Here is a 19,987-nt window from a genome sequence, read left to right as displayed (position 1 = left end):
TATTTTTATCCTCTTTTTCTTCCTTCCTTGTCTTGGTGTTTCGACATGGGGAAAGTGTTTTCTCGTTTTCTGCATGCAATGATTTAAATCTTGGATGCTGAGTGTTGGTGCTCCGGCGACATCCACTGAGAAATAGCCCTACGTGCTTGCGGACGCTCTTGATCATTTTTTTTTTTCCTCCCCTCTCTCTTCTTCCTCTTCTCTTCCCGAAGCAGCTTCTTTGCGAGCTCACTTGTTCTAATCCCCACCTTTTGCTTGTTTTCTGGCTTTTTCCCTTTAACATGGCTTATTTTGGTGTGATTTTGGTTTTGGTGCTTTTCTCTGATCTTGCAGTGTTTCTCTGGTGTTGGAGGCAGTGCGTCTGCGAGGGCGCAAAAATAACTGTTTTGATTTTCATCTTTGAGGATTTTGCTTTTCTTATAGGTGAGAAATTTAACTTTGCTGGAGTTTGTTTTGGCATTTTCTTTGTACTTCTTTATGCAGCCTTGACGAGGATATTGTAACTTTTTTTTATTTGCTTGTAACCGAATATCTCGGGACAGAGCTGGATTCGTGTTGAAACTGTTTCAGATCTTTAGATGGTAAATTTGTCTTCAAAACTTTTTCCTGAGGACTAATGAGAAGTAATAAAAATGTCAGAGAATGCAGGATTTTTTTTTCTCCCAAATAAGACTATGATTGCAAATCACTGCTGTGCAAAATAAAACAGACTCCTGCCAACTGAACCAGACACAGCTGTGCTCCTCCGCCCAGCTTCTCTCACGACACACACAAAACCTCATTGCATTTGCTTTTGATGACAGGCAGACGCAGTCAGACATCACACAGAGAAGGTTGGAAACTTAAATTGGCTCAATGAGTCAATGATGAGAGGAGGGGTGGGGGGTGGGGGTCTTTAAAGCCCAGGCAAATTCTGCTGGAGTTCATTATGCAAATCAGGCTGATAGATTTGATTAAGGGTTTGACCTTCACATACAGCCACAAACCTGCAGGCGACACTTTCAAAAACACACTAAACTGCTGCAATTAGATTGAAAATAATCACTGGGATCACCTTTTCAAAATCCTTGAGTAAAGTTTGTTTTTGTGCTCCATTAAAAGAAATGCTTTTGAAACTGAAGACAAAACCTCCTTTCAGTCATCCTCGAAAGATAAGGGTGAAGGCATTTGACAGTTATTCCAGCCTTCAGACTCTGCAGGTCAGGGAACAGGTGGGGGAAGCCGAGCATGAAATGTGCTGCTACGCAAACAATACTTATCTCGCACTAGGGATGAGGTGGATGAGGTGGAAGGATGGCTCTGGAATAGCCAGCCTATACATGCATGCACAGAATCACTATGAGCCCAGAGAGGAGCAGGAAGGAATAAAGTTTAGCCAGGCATTTCTAGACCAGTCAGTAATCTGTCTGTGTCCAGTGATTTCTGCACCCGTGGGTTGGGATGATCATTGACCCCTAGCAGGTGTATGATGCAGGCTGCCTCAAAGCCACGCACCACAGAGTCCATCTTCTGCAAGATACGGATGAAAAACATTTCAGTGCTACTCTAGCTTTTAGACTATAGGTCAAAGGACAGATTAGGGGAGCTGCTTCTTCCTGTCTCTTTTTATATCCTTGCATGTGAAAGATAACCAAAGTGAAAGGCAGATGAGGAAGTCAGACAAACAAAAAGAGGATGGCATGCTTGTGCAGAAGAGTGTGTTGCAGTTGCACATTTTTCAAACACACATGTATGATATCCACTTCACATAAAATAGTCCTGTGTTACATTATGTATGTGGCAATACCCACTGCTCCCCATTAGATCTCCTATTCTTGGATCTTTATACAACATTCCATGCCTGCATTAGTCATATTCAACACGTTTTTCAATACAGAGTCTGTTTTTCAAGCCACTGGAAAGCAGCAGTGTGGATAAACAGCAGCCACTGTATATGCATGCACCTGATGCTCAGTTGCTCAGTTGTGTCATGAGATGTGCCATTAGCCGAGCAGCATCAGTATCTCAGCACCACGGCCAGCTACTTTTATTCTCCATTCAAAGAGATAGTGGTTGATTTCAGCACCATGGACAGCTGCCAACACTTTATTACTCTAGCAGCTGGAGCGAGCTGATTCCTGCCTGGAAGTCTGGAGTGTCTCTACTCACTAACCCCTGCCCTCTCCACTGCACACATCTTATTCTGAGCTATTTCAAGCTCTGCACCCCACATTCAAGAGGCTAAAATAGAGGTCTCCCCTAGATAAGAAACAAAACGATAACACTTTCTTGGAATAGGCTCCTTAATGCTTTAGAAATTCTAAAAAAAAAAAAAATCTTTAATCTTTTTAAAACCATAACTGGCATATGGCTTTATATATATATATATATATATATATATATATACACACACACACACAAGGCTTCACCTCAGAAACAAAACAAAAATACTTTCTCTGTATGTATTTCTCACAGCATAGTTATTATTTATTATTGTTGTTATAGGTAAACTTGTTGAAAAAACTTGATATTGTATTTCTTTCCATATTTTTTACAATAAAAAGACTACCAATCGCACTGCACGTATTGCCTGTGGATGCAAAGCCTGATATAGTTTATTGTTCTGTGCCATGGAACAGGGTTATGTGGAACTTTTATGGAGAAACTCAGGTAATTTGAAAACTTGAAATTATGAAATTATGATTTGAAAGCATAAAAAAAAAAGCCAGCTACAACAGGCAACCACACAGGACACGCTTCATTTTCCCACCAATGTGAGCCTGTGGTAACACCGGAACAGAACCTGCTTCAGTTGAGATAATGAAAATACCTATGTATGTAATATGTATTACTTGTTGAAGTGGCCAGCTTCTGCTATTTCGATACAATAGTAGTATGAACTTGACCAAACCTGCTTATAAACATAGGTAAAACAGACGAAGCCTAAGCATCAGCAGTTCCAGGGCCATTGTGTCTTGTATGGAATAAAATACTGTGACAATATGCTTTTTTATATAATGAATAATGTTAAATACCACCCAGTTTAAAATCCTACATTTGAAAGAGATCCTATGATAGAGGTTTAGGGTGGGGTGTCAGAGGAAAAAAGGTTGGAAACCATCTATCAAAAAACACATAAAAGACCCACACTGATGAAGTGTTCCTTTATTACAATGAACATGGGAATTGTAGATTAATTTGAATTGCACAGTTGTGCTGCTGTAGATACCTACTAGAGCCCCAACTGTGTATTAATCTGCCACTGAAAATAGTTCCAAACAAATGAAGTGTTCACCCCTGTTTGAGTAACATTTGCTATACGCTACAAAACCTAGATGTTTTAGGAGATCATTAAGCCTTTTTAATTAATAAAACAATGTATTTGTGACCTGTTTTTAAAGAGTCGCATCTTCAGAAGGAGGAAGGAGCCAATGAGGCTGAGGCCATAGATATGTAGGCTTGGGAGGTGTTGACAAACAGACAAACACATGGTTGGGTTTTGTCTTTTAATGTTTTTTATTTGAAAACAGCAAAAACATAGAATTTCTGCATGCTCATCTCTTATCTTTCTTCAAACTGAAACTACAAAATGCTTTGTATTGTAAATTATACAAATGGTGCTTGTGTTGTTTTAGCATTAAACAAACATTTGGCCCTAAATTTATCATAGAGTTGCAGAAACATGTTTCTCACATAGCCCCAAGAACAATTCAGCTCTCTGAGCTGAGAAAAATGTAGCATTTATTGCACAAATATTGTACTAAATTGCATTATACAGCATTGGTATATTATGAGGTGGTTTTGAACAAATATAGAAACTAGGGAGCCAAAGGAGCATCAAGGGAGAAAGCTGGTGCCTGCTACCTTAATGTTTTCTTCTTTTTTCTGGCTCTTTCCTGGTCCCATCACAGTGGATGTTTATTTGCATTCAAATTAGCATTATTTATTGTTTACTGCTTTTGATGTAGCACGTATTCACCCTGCTGTCAGTGAGTCTACAAAATATGTGTTTTATCTACTTCACAATAAACTGAAAACATTACCAGCCTGTAATGTTTCATGGCAGACCATTTTTCTATTGACATTGCCAATTGTTACTGAAAAGAAATCATGATTAGCTCTGCATTTGCAGTCTGGAAACTCAAAGTCATACACATCCATCTCAGCCTCATGCATTATTTTGATTCCACTGATCAAATCTGCAGATTGTATGAATCCTCCTCCACACATTTGTGGCCTCTTGCCCACTTTCACCTTTGACCTTTTACCCTCAACATCAAATCCTGCCTCAAATCATTACCTCAATATGACTTTTGCACCTCCGTCTACAGGCTTCTGGTGCTGTAAAGCAGAAACGTATTTTGTTATCAGCTAATTACTCACAACTCTAGTGACCCAGTTACTTTAGCCTGGTGGAGCAGAAGCTATATTTGGCAGTCACACAAGAGGAGAATTAAGGAAATGGAGAAATATGTCCATGCCAAGAGATATGGGAAAGCATGGCATATGTTCACATGCCCTCGAGCGGGGCTGTGGATTCCCCTGCTACAACAGCAGGTGGAGTCTTTTTCTCCTGCTTCTCCCTTCAAATACACATAGTGTGTAGGAGTAATCCTTTGTTTTTGAGTATGAGATTGGGGAAATCTCAAAAAAAACAAACAAAAAAAAAAAAAAAACAACAAAACTTTCAAGAGCGCTCAGATGGTAACAGTGTGATACACAGTGATGCAATAGAGAATTTCTCAAGCAAAACAGTTGGCAACGGCTGCTGGTAAAACAAAAAACAGGGTTAAAAATGTTCCCTTAAAACAATATGTCCCCATGGAATCAATGGAGCAACATCTAAGGAGCTTGTTGCCATCAAAGTCACCCAAAAGTTTCTCTGTGTAGCACTTCCAAAGCTATTTACAAAAGCTAACTTTGCAAACAGCTTGAAACTGTACAAACTATAAGCAGTGACCTCAAAGATCAGCTGTGTGATATGTAATAAAAGCATGGACAAATGCCCTGATTTCAGTGATAATCAGCCCTGTTATTATTATGAGATGCAGGATAAAATCTCTACCAGGGATTCGGCTTCATCCCATCTCACCGTATGGGTCACATTGAGCTTTTATCTCGCTGCTGTCATCGCTGGTCGAGGCTATAGGTTGCTCAAATCAGATTATGGTACAACTCATTTTAGGTGCGCGGCTGTCTGCCCTCAGTCTTCATGCGTCAGAGAGCCTCCATAAACTGACATAGAGGAGGAAGAGGAGATAAACTGGAATGTATTTTCTTTACAGCGGCTCTGTGTAGTCATATAGCTGCAGGCTCTCACACGGTGAAGCATAGCCTCTCAGTTCAAAAAGTCAGTTCATTAAAGGTATGAAAAATATGTAAATGATAAAAGGCTGATAGAACAGTAATATAAAAGGATAGAGTCATGGTAATAATTTATAAGCAGTACCTACCTACCACATGATGTATGCCTGCAGTTTCCATCTTTGATATTCTAGTCCAAGGCCCAGTTCTAAGCTCCTTGAAGATGATTGGCATTGCAAATGCCTTTTTCCCCCTTCTTTTTTTTTTTGAACATCTCTCATTCTCTCCTTCCGTCTCACCTCCTTTTATTTCCCACTCTCTGCTTCTATATCTCTCTCTCTCTCTCCTTTTGTTGCCATTTTCCCCTCTGCTTCTTCAATTCAAACTCAAGACAGGTATTATGCAGGAGGTAATGGGGTGTAGGAATGGAGGAAAAAATAAGAATAGTGCTTGACAGTCATCCTCCCTTGTTAAGCTCCACAGTAAAACTTTGTATAAAGAAATTCCAGGTACATAACAAACAGGGCTCAAAACGGCAAGGCAAGTTGCTCATTACATGTGAGCAATAACAGGCTATTCTCCCTCCTCTCTGCACTGTTAGCCAGTATTTACTGTACAAGTCCTGCAGGAGAGATTAGATTCCACTGGGCTCCTCTGGGCTGGGAGCAAAATGGCTCAGCGGAGGACCTCTATTCATTAAGCCTTTAATTGCTAATTGAGGTCTTTGAATGATTCAGCAATAGCTGCTGCTGTTGGGGCATTAGCTGAGTAATTTATGGCTGCGAGGGAGCAGAAAAAAAATGAATGAGGGCAAGAAAGTGTTATTAAAAAGGGCACTGGTGCCCGCATAGCATTGTCATTACACAACCACCTTATGTTACCTCTCAAAAATCTGTACAGTGCTCATTTTTATGACTAATTTTCATGTCCTGTGATAAAACATCTTTTAGCCATAATGCAATTTGACTCTCCACTTGGCATGCGATTTTAATTGATTTAGTTTTTTTGTTTGTTTAAGCATGTCATTTTTTCTTTGTAGAAGTTCTACATTTGTAATGATGTTTCTGTCTTTGTCTACAACTGACAATTAGAAAAATGTAGCAGTCAGGTCAGCCACAATCATTAACCTTGACATAAAATTGCCTAGTTATAAAAGTCGCTGTCAGTGAGTGATTTTTAGCTTTATTTTCAGCAGCATTTTGACAGATCCTCATATCTGAAAGAGGGAAAATAATCCATACCTGCACTGCCGTGTACTTTGCAAACTTAAACTCTATTAAAAATTTAATTAGATTTTAGATCACATTTATTCCCTTGTATTGTGTCTGGCTGTCATTCAAAAGAAACCTGATTATAATGTAATAAACACTGTGGTTTTTATACAGATTAAACAAACAGGATATAAAGTGTTAATCGCTGAGCTTTAAAGGTGCTAGTAGGTGGAGGATTTACTTTTGGACAGAGCTATTGTTTCCAGTATGCATAGCTAAACTAACAGTATTCTGGCTGTAGCTTCATATTTAATGTACAGACATGAAAGTACAATCAATCTTCTCTCCTACCACTGGGCAAGAAAGCAAATTATTGAACAACCACATTTCCAAAATCTGTACAAAGCTCCTTTTTATAGATCATTTTTCATAGTTGAATTCATTATGTTCTGTGATTTGATATCATTTAGCCATAATGTAATTTGAGTCTCCGCTTCAGATGCAATATTTTCTTTTTAATTAAACATGTCATTTTGTCTTTGTTGAAGTTCTACATTTGTAATGATGTTTCGTTCTTAGACTGACAGTTAGAAAAATGTAGCAGTCAGGTCAGCCACAATCATTGTCCTCGACATAAAACCTCCCAGTGGCCCTGTCATGGAGTGAATTTTAGCACTAGTTCAAGCTTTTACATTATTAACAGGAGCAGTTTTATAAATCCTCACATTTTATGCTGCATATGTTCTCACATAACGGCAGAAAAGGGGAAAATATAACCCATACCTGCACTGCAGTGTAGTTCGTAAATTTAGACTGTGTAAAAATGTAATTAGATTTCAGTCCACATTTATTCCCCTGTAATGCGTTTGGCTGTCATTCAGAAAAATGAGGCAAAAAGAAAGAAAAAATGGCTTATTATAGACCCATATTTCACTCTGTTATGCAGACATATTTTTTCCTAAGGAGGCACTAAAAGTTGAGACTTGGTTCGAGAAATGTCTGTCTGCTGCCAGGCTATGAAGACGTCAACGAATTAAACTCAGCCATATTTTCCTCTGTTGATGACAGTTGAGCGTAGTCGCTTTCAGTTGTGCGCTGTCAACTTGCTAAAGATAAAATGCTGCAATGCAACATTCAAGCAGCAGAGAGTGAGTGTGGCCTGAATGCACCCTTCACATCTCATATGTATTTGTCATATCGGATGAGGAGTTTTCATCTTTTCTCCTCAGACAGAAGCGCGAGTCAGTGAGGAGAGATCAGGGAGGGAGGAAGTGCTAAAATGATTACTTTCACCAGTTCTTCGCTTCTTTATCTCGGGAGAATTCAGACTCTGAAGCTCCTGACAGTCGGTGTGAAAGGACCAAAGAGGATCCATGAAATACTTACACTTGGAACTTGGAACACGGGAGGATGCTGTAGAAGCCCCGAAGAAAAAACATCACTGTCAAGCACTCACTGCTCTGTTGTAAGAAAGACTTTTTAGAGACAAACAAAAATGTCTCTTTGTGAGGAAAGAAACCTTCCAGTGGTGATGTTAGGACGCGTTCGCGGTTTCACTGATGCATGAAGATGTTATTTAGCATTAATTTCTGGAGCGTCAAGTGTGCCAGGATGAATCCAAACCCCTCGCTCTTCTTCAGGCTGCTTCAAATTCAGTGTGAGTGTGCTTTCTGGCCTGGGATGTTTCCACCAGCGTTTGCCAGCAGTTATACCACATGCTTCTTCTGAAAAGGCTTTGAGGATCTTGGAGACTCATGAATATTGTAAAAGAATCTTTGAAGTCTATTTTTTTTCCATTTTGAATGAGCTAGAGGATTAATGTAAAACTCTTTTCCCTGTGATCATTTTCATTAAAAAAACATGTAATTGAGGGCAATTGACAAAATAATGCTTGAACATCTCTGGGGTGACAATCTAAGGTGATGCATGTGGAGACAGACAGACTGAAAACTCATGACTGCCTCTATTTAACAGGCCACGGGTTGTCTGTAGTCGTATTTTGTACCTGCTGCAGCCTACAGTTACGTAGAGTTCAGTGACCATTTGATGGTATCAGCTCCTGATAGAAATTTGACAGTTTTTCAGAGTTTCTAGGAAACCACAAACCATTAGTTCAACTAATGTCTTGTGTCCATAAGCGAGTTTGCATCACGCTTGAAATTCAAAAACAGACAAAAACACTTAAAAAACAATTTTCTGTTCCTTTCTGGTCCATAGCTGCTTTTGTTTGTTATGATACTGTGCCCTCAGGCTTCAGAGAAGGGTGGTTAAATCAAGAAAGTGTCTTTTAGCTTTAACACTTAAGGACCACTATGAGTCAGAGTCTGTATTAATCAAATGTTGGACTTTAGCAAGAGAGACAACCCTGTGAGGCTGTACTTGATCACCAGCATCATTTGCTTGACCACAAATATCAGGTCACCAAAGTCAGTAGGATTCGTCCTCTGATCATGAATGGCTACATAACATTTCCGGACAACTGAGCCAGTAGTTGTGAGATATTTTGGTTAGGACCCCAGTGGTGGGAACCAACATCTCTAGAGCCAGGCCCCCAGTGTGGCTAAAAAAACAATCTTCAACTTACTCATAAGCGTGAGAGTAAAAGCAATTCAAATTTCTTATGACTTCAAATTGCTCTTAAATTTAAGAGAGCTCCAGAGGCTTCTGTAGTTGGTTTAGAGTAAACCCTATACGACTGCAGCACAGTAAATGTAGTTAATTATTGCCTCTGATTAGCTATTCATGTGAGCAGTTAATTGCACTCCTACACAAGTGAGTTTCTTATGCTTCATTTTCACAGAAGAATGTTTTTACATTTAGCTCTTTGTGCTCTATTCTTAGATTCTTTTTAGATTCTTACAAGTTTGATGATCATACACTGTGTCTCAATTCAGGGGTTGCATCCTTCGAAGGTGTGGCCTTCATAGCTGGAGGATGGAGGATGGAGGATTTCCACTCTGTCAGCTGCGCCATCCCTTATCCTGTTGCCTGGCAAACTTGACAACACCTAACTTTTTTTTTTTTTCACAAAGACTGGAGGTTTTAAGGTCCTCGGTTCTGAGTTGAAAACCCAATGCTTACATTTAAAAGAGTAAACCTCGGTGGGCCTGTTTGGTGCCATGTTCTTTTCATAATCAGAGCACAGTGAATCTTGGGATAGGTTGGTCCATGAAGGATCCGCAGGCGTTGGAGCCTTCATTGCCCAGGAAAAGAAGGACACATTCTCAGGAAAGGAGCTTTTGAAATGGGACAGTCGAATTGGTCTTCAAATGCAGCCTCCAATGGATGTGTTCCCTGAATTGGGACAAGGCTACAGACTCAGTTTGGTAACCAACTGAGTGGCCCTTCTGGCTCTCTGATGTTTCTTTTACACCCACACTTGTACTCTCAGAAACACACAAGGGAAACAAGTGGCTCTACTGCACATATTGGCCACACTTCTCCATTTTCAGCTCTTTGCAACAAAGTTTGAATATACATATAAAATAAGTCCTACTAATGTACATATATATATAAAAAAAACCCTTTTTCTTTTGTTCACCTCTTCCTGACTATCCCTGTCTTTATATCCAAACCACCATTCATTCAAACATTTCGGCAAAGGCCAAAGCTTTCATTTGATACAATATCCCAAATCAGCATGAGATTAAATTAGGGAACTCATACTTTGTCCCCTGAAATCTGTTTTAATATATGCTTTTGCTTGCTGAACTAACCATCTAATGGCCTCACCTCTGTGCATTTGCTTTAAAGAGGCCATTCAATGCACTTGACACCATCACTCACCTGGTGGGTTGGGTTAAGAGGCGGAGCTGTGCAGCCATTCAGAAGAAGAGAGACGGGGTGAATCGTATGTGATTTGATTGGATTGACTGGTAGCTTTTTAGTCCCCTGCTCTGTTGATAATTAAGTCAATCAACTCCTGAAAACTCAATGACGGCTTTGCCACATTATGAGGCTTGCAGCAGTGTTAAATTATCCTCCATTCTTTTTTTTGTTTAAGAAGAGCAGAGGAGATTTAGAATGGATTATGTGTGGGTGGAGGCAAAGGATGGAAGTAAAGAAGAGGTAGGACGGGGAAAATTGTGACGTGAAGTGTGCCTGAGAGGAGATCGACTGCGGAGAGTACTGGTGTGTGTGTGTTAGTGTGTGTGTGTGTGTGTGTGTGTGTGTGTGTGTGTGTGAGAGAGAGGATGAATAAGGTATCACTCTGCATGCCTGCTCCTCCATCTCGAGCTGGGAAAATGTAGGGACATATTTTTAGAAAACATGTATATATTATTGCATGTTCTTTCTGTAGTTACTCATTCTTATTCAGGGGCCTGTAGGTTTGGGCTGGAGCCATAAAACATTCACAGATTAAAAAATATTCCTCTATAGTCTCCTCTCCTTACCTGCACTGCATGTCTTTGGACCATAGGAAGATGCCAGAATACATTTTTCAATTTACAGAAAATTAACTGGAACTGTTTTGTTAATCTATTAATCATTTACTTTTTTAAGCAAAGAAAGTCACTGAAGACACTGTTTAGAAAACATTGTTAGGTGGAGCAAAGAAAGGAGATCAACCTCACCGGGGCCTCGTCAGGGCAGAATCAGTAAAAACAGATTGTTTACGCATGCAACTCTTTATGGACAGAGCTCCAGAAATATCAGTATTTCAAAGCAATGAAATAACAATCACAACGAGACTAAAACATTAAGATCATAATCATTCATAATCAAAATCATTGGTAGAATTGAAAATAATATAATTCAAATAATTTAATGAGGGGATCAACTTTAAAAATACATGCTACATTTCCAAGACTGACTGAGTGGTGCAGCTGAATGAGCGGTGAAGTTACATTATTGATTGGCTGAGTGTTGGACTTTTTCTATTGGTCATTTCAAACAGTTTCTATTACATCATCAGAGGGTGTTTACAGTGGAGCCACAACAGTTGTCAGCCACCGCATTTCCTCAAATATTGACCAGGGCCTTAATTTACCTCAACTGCAGAAGGTAACAGGCCTTTATTTGATAAACTGACCAATAAATAGTCCATGTGTCTAATAGATTTATACCTATCCCTGTTAGATGGTCACTTCTCTGATGGATTGTTCAGCCACTTCTGTTCCTTCTGACTTCAAGAAGCTGTCGTTGCACGCATGATGCTCAGTAAAACATTGTGCCATAGGGTAATCTAGGTTTTTAATTCTGACAGCACATTTATGTTCACCCACTCTTGGTAAGTCCAATGTAGAAACAGACAAACTATTGGACTGTTGGTTATTTGTGTGACCTGGTTCTCCGAGTAGCAAGGGTAAGATGCTGAAATGAGTGCGGTGAGAATAAGAAATTTCAAGATGTTACCTTGGGATCTGTTATAAAAATAATCGGCAGGTTAGCTGATGATGAAAATAATCATTATCCGTTGCCCTAATGTTGGCTTACACTCAAGGGAAACTTTTGAGGACATAGTGGGGAATAGAAAACCACAATAAAAGTCAATAAAATGTCAAACAAAATAAGTCCAAGATGATGCCTTCAAATAGCTTGTTTTGTCCAACCAATAGCCCCAAATGCAAAAATCATTTTTACTGATGCCAGTAGATACCAGTCCAGAAGTGTTGATAATTCAAAAATGCATCACAGTAGAAATACTGACTAGTATAAAATTGCACTTGAGTAAATGTATTTAGTTACATATCCCACCATTGTGAGACACGCTCCTGCCCAAGGAGTTTTTCTCCTGTGATAATCATGTGTCTGCGTAATGTGTCTGCAGGAATCTGGGTTAAAAAGCCTCATTAGTGCTCACACTCACAAACAAACAAACAAACAAACAAACAGACAAACAGACAAACAGACAAACAAATCACCAACAGGGAATTTCAAGAAGATACAACCAAAGAGGCTCCTTCCTTCATCTTTGAGTGGATGCGAGTATTGAGTATTGCTCTGGTGACACTTTGTGATCCCCCCCAGATTTCTGCAGCATTATGGGAACAAACAGTGCCGGCTGCAGGGGGGCTGTAAAAAGCTCACGAAGGGCTGGTGATGTTTAGAGGGAGATTACTTCAGGGCTCATTTGAGATAATTTGTCGGACTCACTCCTGCAGGAGAATGTATTTGAAGTGCCCAGTGAAATCCTTCTTTCTTTCTGTTGACCTGGTTTCTGTTTGAAAGAAATGAAGCTGACAATGGTGTGTGAATGATCTGTAGTACTGAACATAAGAAAAAGTATCAATACAACAGTAGTATACAATAGGTTCGCATGTAAAAGTATTCATTTTGCATTAAAATGTTCCCAGACTCATATATTGTCAGGTATAACATAATTGTATTATTAATGCAGATGCATTGACATGTAAGCAGTATTTTACTGTTGTAGGTACTTCAGTCCACTTGTTTAAAAGGTAGGGTTGATTCTCCTCCAAAGGGTCGCCAGATAAATCTAAGGAGTTGTGAGATGATTAATGAAAAAGAAAAAAAGAAAAAGTGACTATAGCTGTAAAATAAATACAGTCGAGTAAAAAAAGTGGTAAAAGTATAAAGTAGCAGCAATTGGAAACTCTCAAATAAAACACAAGTAGCTCAAACTTGTACTTGGGTAGATGTACTTGGTACTACAGTATATGCGCTTGGAAAACCTAGAAGATGAAGGTATTGCACATGGAGGGGACTCCACAAAAAAATGAAACAAGTGGGTTGTGACTGAAGCGTGATGTGCTATTTTCAAACGTGGGAAAACAGTTCATGCACCTGGTGAGATTTGTCAGATTCACACGTCTGAATCACAGCTGCCATGTCAGAGTTCCTCTCACCTCCTGCAGACAACAATCTGTCTCAGCCTCCATGTTCCCTGGACCTCAGTGGAGGCAGCTGGTACAGCCAGGTACAGGTACAATGTACAGCTGAAGACAGTTAGACTAAAACTGGGTTTGGGTCTTTGGGTTTTGGACTGTTGGTTGGACAGAAGAAGACATTTTAACGTGTCACCTTTGACCTGGGACATTTTTCATGTTTCATTTAATAGTGTTGACTGAAAATTAGATAATATAAATAGATAAATTAGTAAAGAAAATAACTGTTACATGGTTTGCCTTTGTGAGATTGGAAGGACACTGTTTTCTTATGTTTCGTGGACCAAATAAACCAATTAATCCGTCATTAAAAAATTGTTAAATGAGTCACTTCAATTTCGGCTTTTCAATACTGTTTTTTCAGTTGTTAATTCTCTGAAAAAATCTGATCCTCCACTTAAAATATTTTGTAGTAGGTTCAGGTAATATAATGTAAATACAAGGTCCTGTAAATCCCAATGATTTGCATCTCAAACACAAATGGCAACAGTGCTTTCATTTATAAATGAAACAGATGACTGTTTATTGTGTGTAGATACTCTGTCATTCACATTTTAAGCCTGATGGTGCAGCGCAAAACATTTTTCTACATGAGTCATATTTTTTTGCAGAGTGTTAACACAAGCTGCTGTCAAGGGGAAAATGTCATCTGTCCTCGGATACAATATTAACACAACCCTATTTTATAAATGTTTTATTTTTTGAAAAAATTAAATACTCAAAAACAAAATCCTTGAAAAAATGTCAGAATATGCAACTGAATCTCCATCATATCTGTAAAACCATGTTGGCCCCTCATTAAGCAATACTGAAAAAATGTGCCCATGGATTAAGATCATTGTTGACCCCTGATCTGCAACATACACTTTCATCTCAGACAAATGTGGTGCTCACTGTTTAGTTTTCTGTGAGTAATCTCTAACCTTCCTGGCTTTCTGAGCTGTGTCCAACTGTGTTTCCCAGCAGGCAGTGCTGCAGGACCACTAGGATGACTGGGAAGACCCAGACAAGCAACGTGACCAACAAGAATGACCCGCGCTCCCTCAACTCCCGTGTTTTTATTGGCAACCTCAACACAGCCGTTGTGACCAAGGCTGACATCGAGGCCATCTTCGCTAAATATGGGAAGATTGTGGGATGCTCAGTGCACAAGGGCTACGCCTTTGTTCAGTACGCCAGTGAGAGGAACGCCAGGGCAGCCGTGGCTGGAGAGAACGCGAGGGTCATTGCCGGACAATCTCTAGGTAATGCTGATCAAATATGCATCATATTCTGATTCATGCATCAGCAATGCTTTAGATTACAGCCCACAAATTACATTTCAAATATTGAGAACATTCAGGGTGAAAGGGCTGAACAAGGCTGGTTTATTTTACAGCCCAACATATTAACACAACACTATTATAAGGTAGCTGCCTCATTTTTACAGTCTACTTCGCATGGATTACTATTGCTTAAGTAACCATCATTTTATCAGCTTATAATGATATGACAGGACATATAGGCTGTATCAGTTCTGATTCTTAGCACATTTACTCAAGCACCACTTGATACTTCTGCTCCACTCCACTGCACAACTCCACTCCACTGAACTACCACTATATATATATAGAGACATATATATATATTTATATATATATCTGTGTGTGTGTGTGTGTGTGTGTGTATATTACATATATAGGTAATAAAGTACTTCAAATTAGCTCCACCTTGACCACCTCAAACATTTAAGGACAGGTAGATTGAAAGTATGACATGATCACTGCAATAATAAAACCTCATTACCAAACAAAGCACTGTATATAAACATAAAATTTACTGCAAAAGCAATAAAAACTAAACAAGAAATACATATAATAATAAGGCAAGAGGAATAAAACAGGGATCAATACCAATAATAAAAGATCATTTCATAAAAATCAATATTAAATGAGGTTTAAGTGTAAATCTGATATGGAGTCAGCCTGAGACCTTCAAGCATGTTATTCTTAGCTCTTGAAGTTGAATAGCTGGACTCTTATTATGAATCAAAATTGCCTAGAGACCTGAAGTTAATCTTTATCTGGTTTGTATGGTTTTTTGGTCAAAACCTCTGTAACATATCTTGTTGGCAATCTTAAGTCTGATAAGTAAAACCTTAAATAATTCTGAAATGGAGAGGTGTATCCAGAGTGAAGACGCTAAGATAGAGAATTCATTTTTAGTAGTTAAACACAGTCAGGCTGCAGCGAGGACATGAGGCAAGCCTGAACATAAAGATAAGACTGAAGAGACGAGGAGAAAGTGGGCCGACAGACAGACAGCAACAAAGAGAAAACATTCAAAACTCAGTCCTCATGGATGTTCAGTGGATCCCTGTAAATCTTCCTTATATTACTTATTGATTAGTTCACAGCCTCCTCCATAGAAAATAAAAGTCCTCCCCAAGCCCTGCTTTCTCATTAAATATGAATAAGAGTGCTGCAGGGTCACATCTGTAATTCCACCCTGCGTTTGCCCAGTTTCATGCGTTTTTGGCTGTGAAATTACATATGGCAGTGCTAAAACTGCAAGGATGAGTTGTGTTCACAGTGATTTGCTGCATAATTACATGACTCAAGAACTCTTACTGTATTAGTGTAGAATTTTATGACTGAAAATGAATAAACTCGAGTGACTGGCCAGACCCAACGGGCGTTATTTTGGTGGTTTTGGCAATGATTTCTATTGGTAATAACAACTTAGTACTCACAGAGCTAATTGCTGAGACCTGGGAACCTGGCAACATTAGTAAAGCAGGCAAAAATATAAGAAGTCAGAGACCCAATCTGGTTCAATTTTGATCCACAGTTTTTGCTGTCGTTTTGCTCACTTAATTTTCCTGTTCAATGAAGGATTACTGCTCACATTTCAGGCGTGCTAACTTTAGGATCCCCCTCGGAAAAAAGTGGTTTAGAAAATCTAGTTGACCTGTTGGCTTTTTTAAAACCTTGTGAGGAGGAAGAGGTGGATGAACCTGGAATAACCTTCATCAATAACACTCAAAAGCAACAGCATGTAGAGATTGTTTTTGTGTTTCGGGTGTAACATTTTCTGTCTCTTCTGGCAACAAAATGTCTTTTTAATTTTTCTCCAAAGATGTCAAAGTGAGACAGTAGTAGATGACCTTTGATTACAACCCATCGGCGGCTCGGACTGCTGGTCGTTTTACCTGTCAGACTTTGGTATTTGTTGCTTTGCTTCCAGAAATCAGTATTTACTTCGATGAGTATGATGTTATCATAAGCAATGGTAACAGTGGCCAAGATTATTAGAACAAGAGCCATGTTGTAATAAATTAGAATTACTCATTAAAGGAATAGTTGCTTTTTTTGCAAGGAGTTAGATAAGAAAATCAATGCCACTCTTATGTTTACATCCTAATTACAAAGCCCTTTCTCTTAAAACTACAACTTATTGTTTTGGCATTTCTGTTTGTGTTAAAAAAGAAAAAAAAAACTGATGTAACATGTTAGTTAGTAAGCTTTAAAGGTGCCTGGGCCAGATTTAGACTTTGGAGAGAACTGGGCTAGCTGTTTACCGATGTCTTTAAAAGAAAAGCATATTTCTCACAACATAGAACTAATCCTTAAACTGTCAGTTTTCAAAGTAGCATTAAAGGTCTTTACCCCAATGTAAACAAAGTGCTTAGTTATAAATGACAGCCAGAAATTAGAGTTGGAGTTGGACCACTGGAAAAAAAGCTGTGTGACATCAAAGCTGTTCATTCATACGACCAAATTGCGAAGAAGAAAAACTAATCACATTTATAAAACACACCATAGAAATATTCACACTGCTGTCAACACATATTCACGTCACATCTGTTTTGTCCTGTCTGCATCATTGCATCCACTTTTGTACATCCATCCTCTCATTGTTATGCACACTGCCAAACCACAACACAGTTACATATCCTAAAAACACAACAGCTACGCGGTTGCGGTTTTCCCTAGAGAAAGGAATGTTCTATTAAGGGGCGTCTAGCTGAGAAGATCTCAGGTAAACATGTGTCTCCTGAACAAAGGCAGTGAAAGCTAAAATCATATAGAGCATTGTTTCATACAGTAACCAAAATGAGGTATTCCTTTGCATAACATGGCATATTGCAGCTTCACAGCATCACAGTCTGATCTTTATAGTGTCCCTTTAAACACTTGGCATCTGTGGACACATGCAGCCACATAATGAATTCAGTATATTAACAATACACTGTAAATGTCAGAGGTATACTATAGGTGCCTACAGTAATGCTTCTGCTTTGGAAATTATCTTTCCTGCTTTTATTCTGCTGCCCCTGTGAAATTTAACCCTTACGTCTAATCTTTTAAACATGAACTTTATATTTGATTAGACTGTGGAACTCTTTTGCCAGAGGCAGAAGCAGTCAGCACGAGATATGAATTCTTGATATCTTCCTGAACACATCCCTCTTTTATTGAAATCCACACAGTGAGAAGCAACCTGAAGGATGATTGTGTTAAGGTATGACGTGTGACAGGCGGGTCGTGAGGTCATATTCAAACCTGCAATGGCCTGCATACGCAGCGAGCACGCTTCAGCAGATTTAATAGCTGTGAGATACTGAAGCTCCAGCGATTACTTTACTCAATTTAATTCCTTTGGACATGACTGAGTTGCAGACACAATGACTTTAAGTAGTTCATGCAAATGAAAAAAGACATTCAGTCACACTGGTGGTTGGCCTAGGACAGCAGCTACTTAGATCCTGAAGAAGACATGTGCTGGTGATGAAGAGCACGTTTCGTCCCCGTTCCGCCAACTCAGCATTTCTCCTCCTCCTTTCTGCATTTGTGGATAAAATCTGGACATAGATGTATTGATATTTTAAGGTTCATTTTTTAAACCTGCTTGGTTTGATCATATCTGCTTTGCCATTATCTCAAGTTCATAATGTGCAAGAGCTTTCATGTGTGGATGCTGCCTGGTTTGGTCTTTGAGTGCCTCTCTGTGGTTGAAATACTTACTGCAGATTGCAATAATAAATCCAAGGTATTCATTCCTGATATAAGGCAGATAAAGCTGAAATGTTCTCTGATAAATTCTTGGTGTTAAGTTTCGAAAAGTGCTCAGACACTTTCATGTCACAGTGAACCATTTGTTTGCAGATCTACTTTTCAAAACCCCAATCTAAAAATGACAACACAAAACCATCTCTCAGAGACTGCTTTAGCTGCATGTATTTGTGCAGCACTCTTTAAAACAGTGGTTCTCAAACCATTTCACGTCAAGAACCCCTAGAGTGACACAAATTGGACCATGGACCCCCATTTGATAGGACTTTGTCCCAGGGTCCCCCATCTGATAAGATTTTCACTTTTAGATGTTTTATTACAGAAAGTGTTTGAAATTCATGACCAAAATAGTCTTACATTCTGTCATTGTGTTACTTATGGATGGAATTATAGTGAAAATAGATTATTCCCCTTTTTGCCATGGACCCCCAGGAACCCTCTCAAGACCCCTGGGGGTCCCTGAACCCCACTTTGAGAGCCACAAAGTTAATAAAGTGCTTCACAGGATTAAAACAAGAGAGTAAGAATGAAACAATAGTAAGTTACAATTACAACACATAGTTGATTAAAAGCTATTTTTAGAATTCAATTATTCTTCAATATATTAAAACCATAGCTGAAATATAACTTTTTTTTTTTACCTCTTTGCTTATGCATTCATGAATTTTCCACCTGCATGAACACTAGATGGTGCTGAGAGAATAGCAGTGAGGGCGACAACATCAAATCTGGGACACACTGTCCCTCAGCATGTATGATTCATTTGCATCCTCTGTATTCAAACTCATGTGGGGACCGCCTGCAGAATATGCAATCATATTTTTACATTTATGAGTCATTCTATGCCATGAATAGTGACATTTTTTCTGAACGTGTGTTTGTGTTTTCTGCAGCACTCTGCGGAAAGTTGTAAACTGATGACACAAGGCATGCCTTGTTTTAAGATAGGACAATATTTCTGCTGCCACTCATAGTGGTGGTTAAGGTGAGGAGTCAACCTGGAATAACCTTCTTGAATAAAGACCCAAAGCACAAGCACAAAGAGAATCTTTTAGTGTTTGTGTTGCACCATTTCTCACTTCTCGTGTCAAACAATAAGAGACATAATTTTAATACTTTCCAAAGATGTCAAAATGAGACAATAGTTGAGGCACTTAATTTCAAGTGACTAGCCTTGAAGCCATGAATGCTTAATTCTCAGCCTCTATCTTTCATGAGATTTTAGTGTCGTGTCTTTTCTTACCGAGAAACTGGAGGACGATTAAGACTTCATGCGGCGCGCAAGACAGCTGCAAACCCCTTGTCAGTGTAATTAGATGTTACAATTACAAGGCTTCATCTATAACAGAGCCCAAATGCTGCAACAGCTGGGGAATCAGTAGGCTGCCCCCCCCCCAACCCACCCCCCCACCCCCGCCCCAGGCGCTCTGCTTTTTCAATCTGTCTCTTAAGTCCACAGCCTATCCACTTTAAATTAAATTTAAAAAAGAAGAAAGAAACAGAGAGCTGAATGGTGGCAGACAGTGGCAATAGGAAGCTGATTTGCTGTTGCAATGGATGAAATCATGTTGTTGGACAAGTGAGTTAAAAC

At 39.1% G+C, this 19,987-nt stretch overlaps 1 protein-coding gene across 2 annotated transcripts in view; it reads left to right on the top strand.

The window, feature by feature from the left end:
- Positions 1-19,987, top strand: part of LOC139629228 (RNA-binding Raly-like protein) — a 39,128-nt gene that overhangs the window by 440 nt on the left and 18,701 nt on the right. Inside the window, exons 2-3 of one of the 2 annotated variants that reach the window (XM_071491738.1) lie at positions 334-423; positions 14,309-14,586. In XM_071491738.1, coding sequence (XP_071347839.1) covers positions 14,331-14,586 — 256 coding nt within the window. In that variant the 5' untranslated portion in view covers positions 334-423; positions 14,309-14,330. The remainder of the gene's footprint in view (positions 1-333; positions 424-14,308; positions 14,587-19,987) is intronic. The other variant, XM_071491737.1, reaches the window with a different exon arrangement.

Source organism: Trachinotus anak, unplaced genomic scaffold (assembly GCF_046630095.1).
Source record: "Trachinotus anak isolate AG129_WGS33_773 ecotype Australia unplaced genomic scaffold, CSIRO_AGI_Tana_v1 ptg000012l, whole genome shotgun sequence".
Taxonomy (NCBI): Eukaryota; Metazoa; Chordata; class Actinopteri; order Carangiformes; family Carangidae; genus Trachinotus; species Trachinotus anak.
Note: the sequence above shows the minus strand (reverse complement) of the source record. Positions and strands in the feature narration are given on the sequence as shown.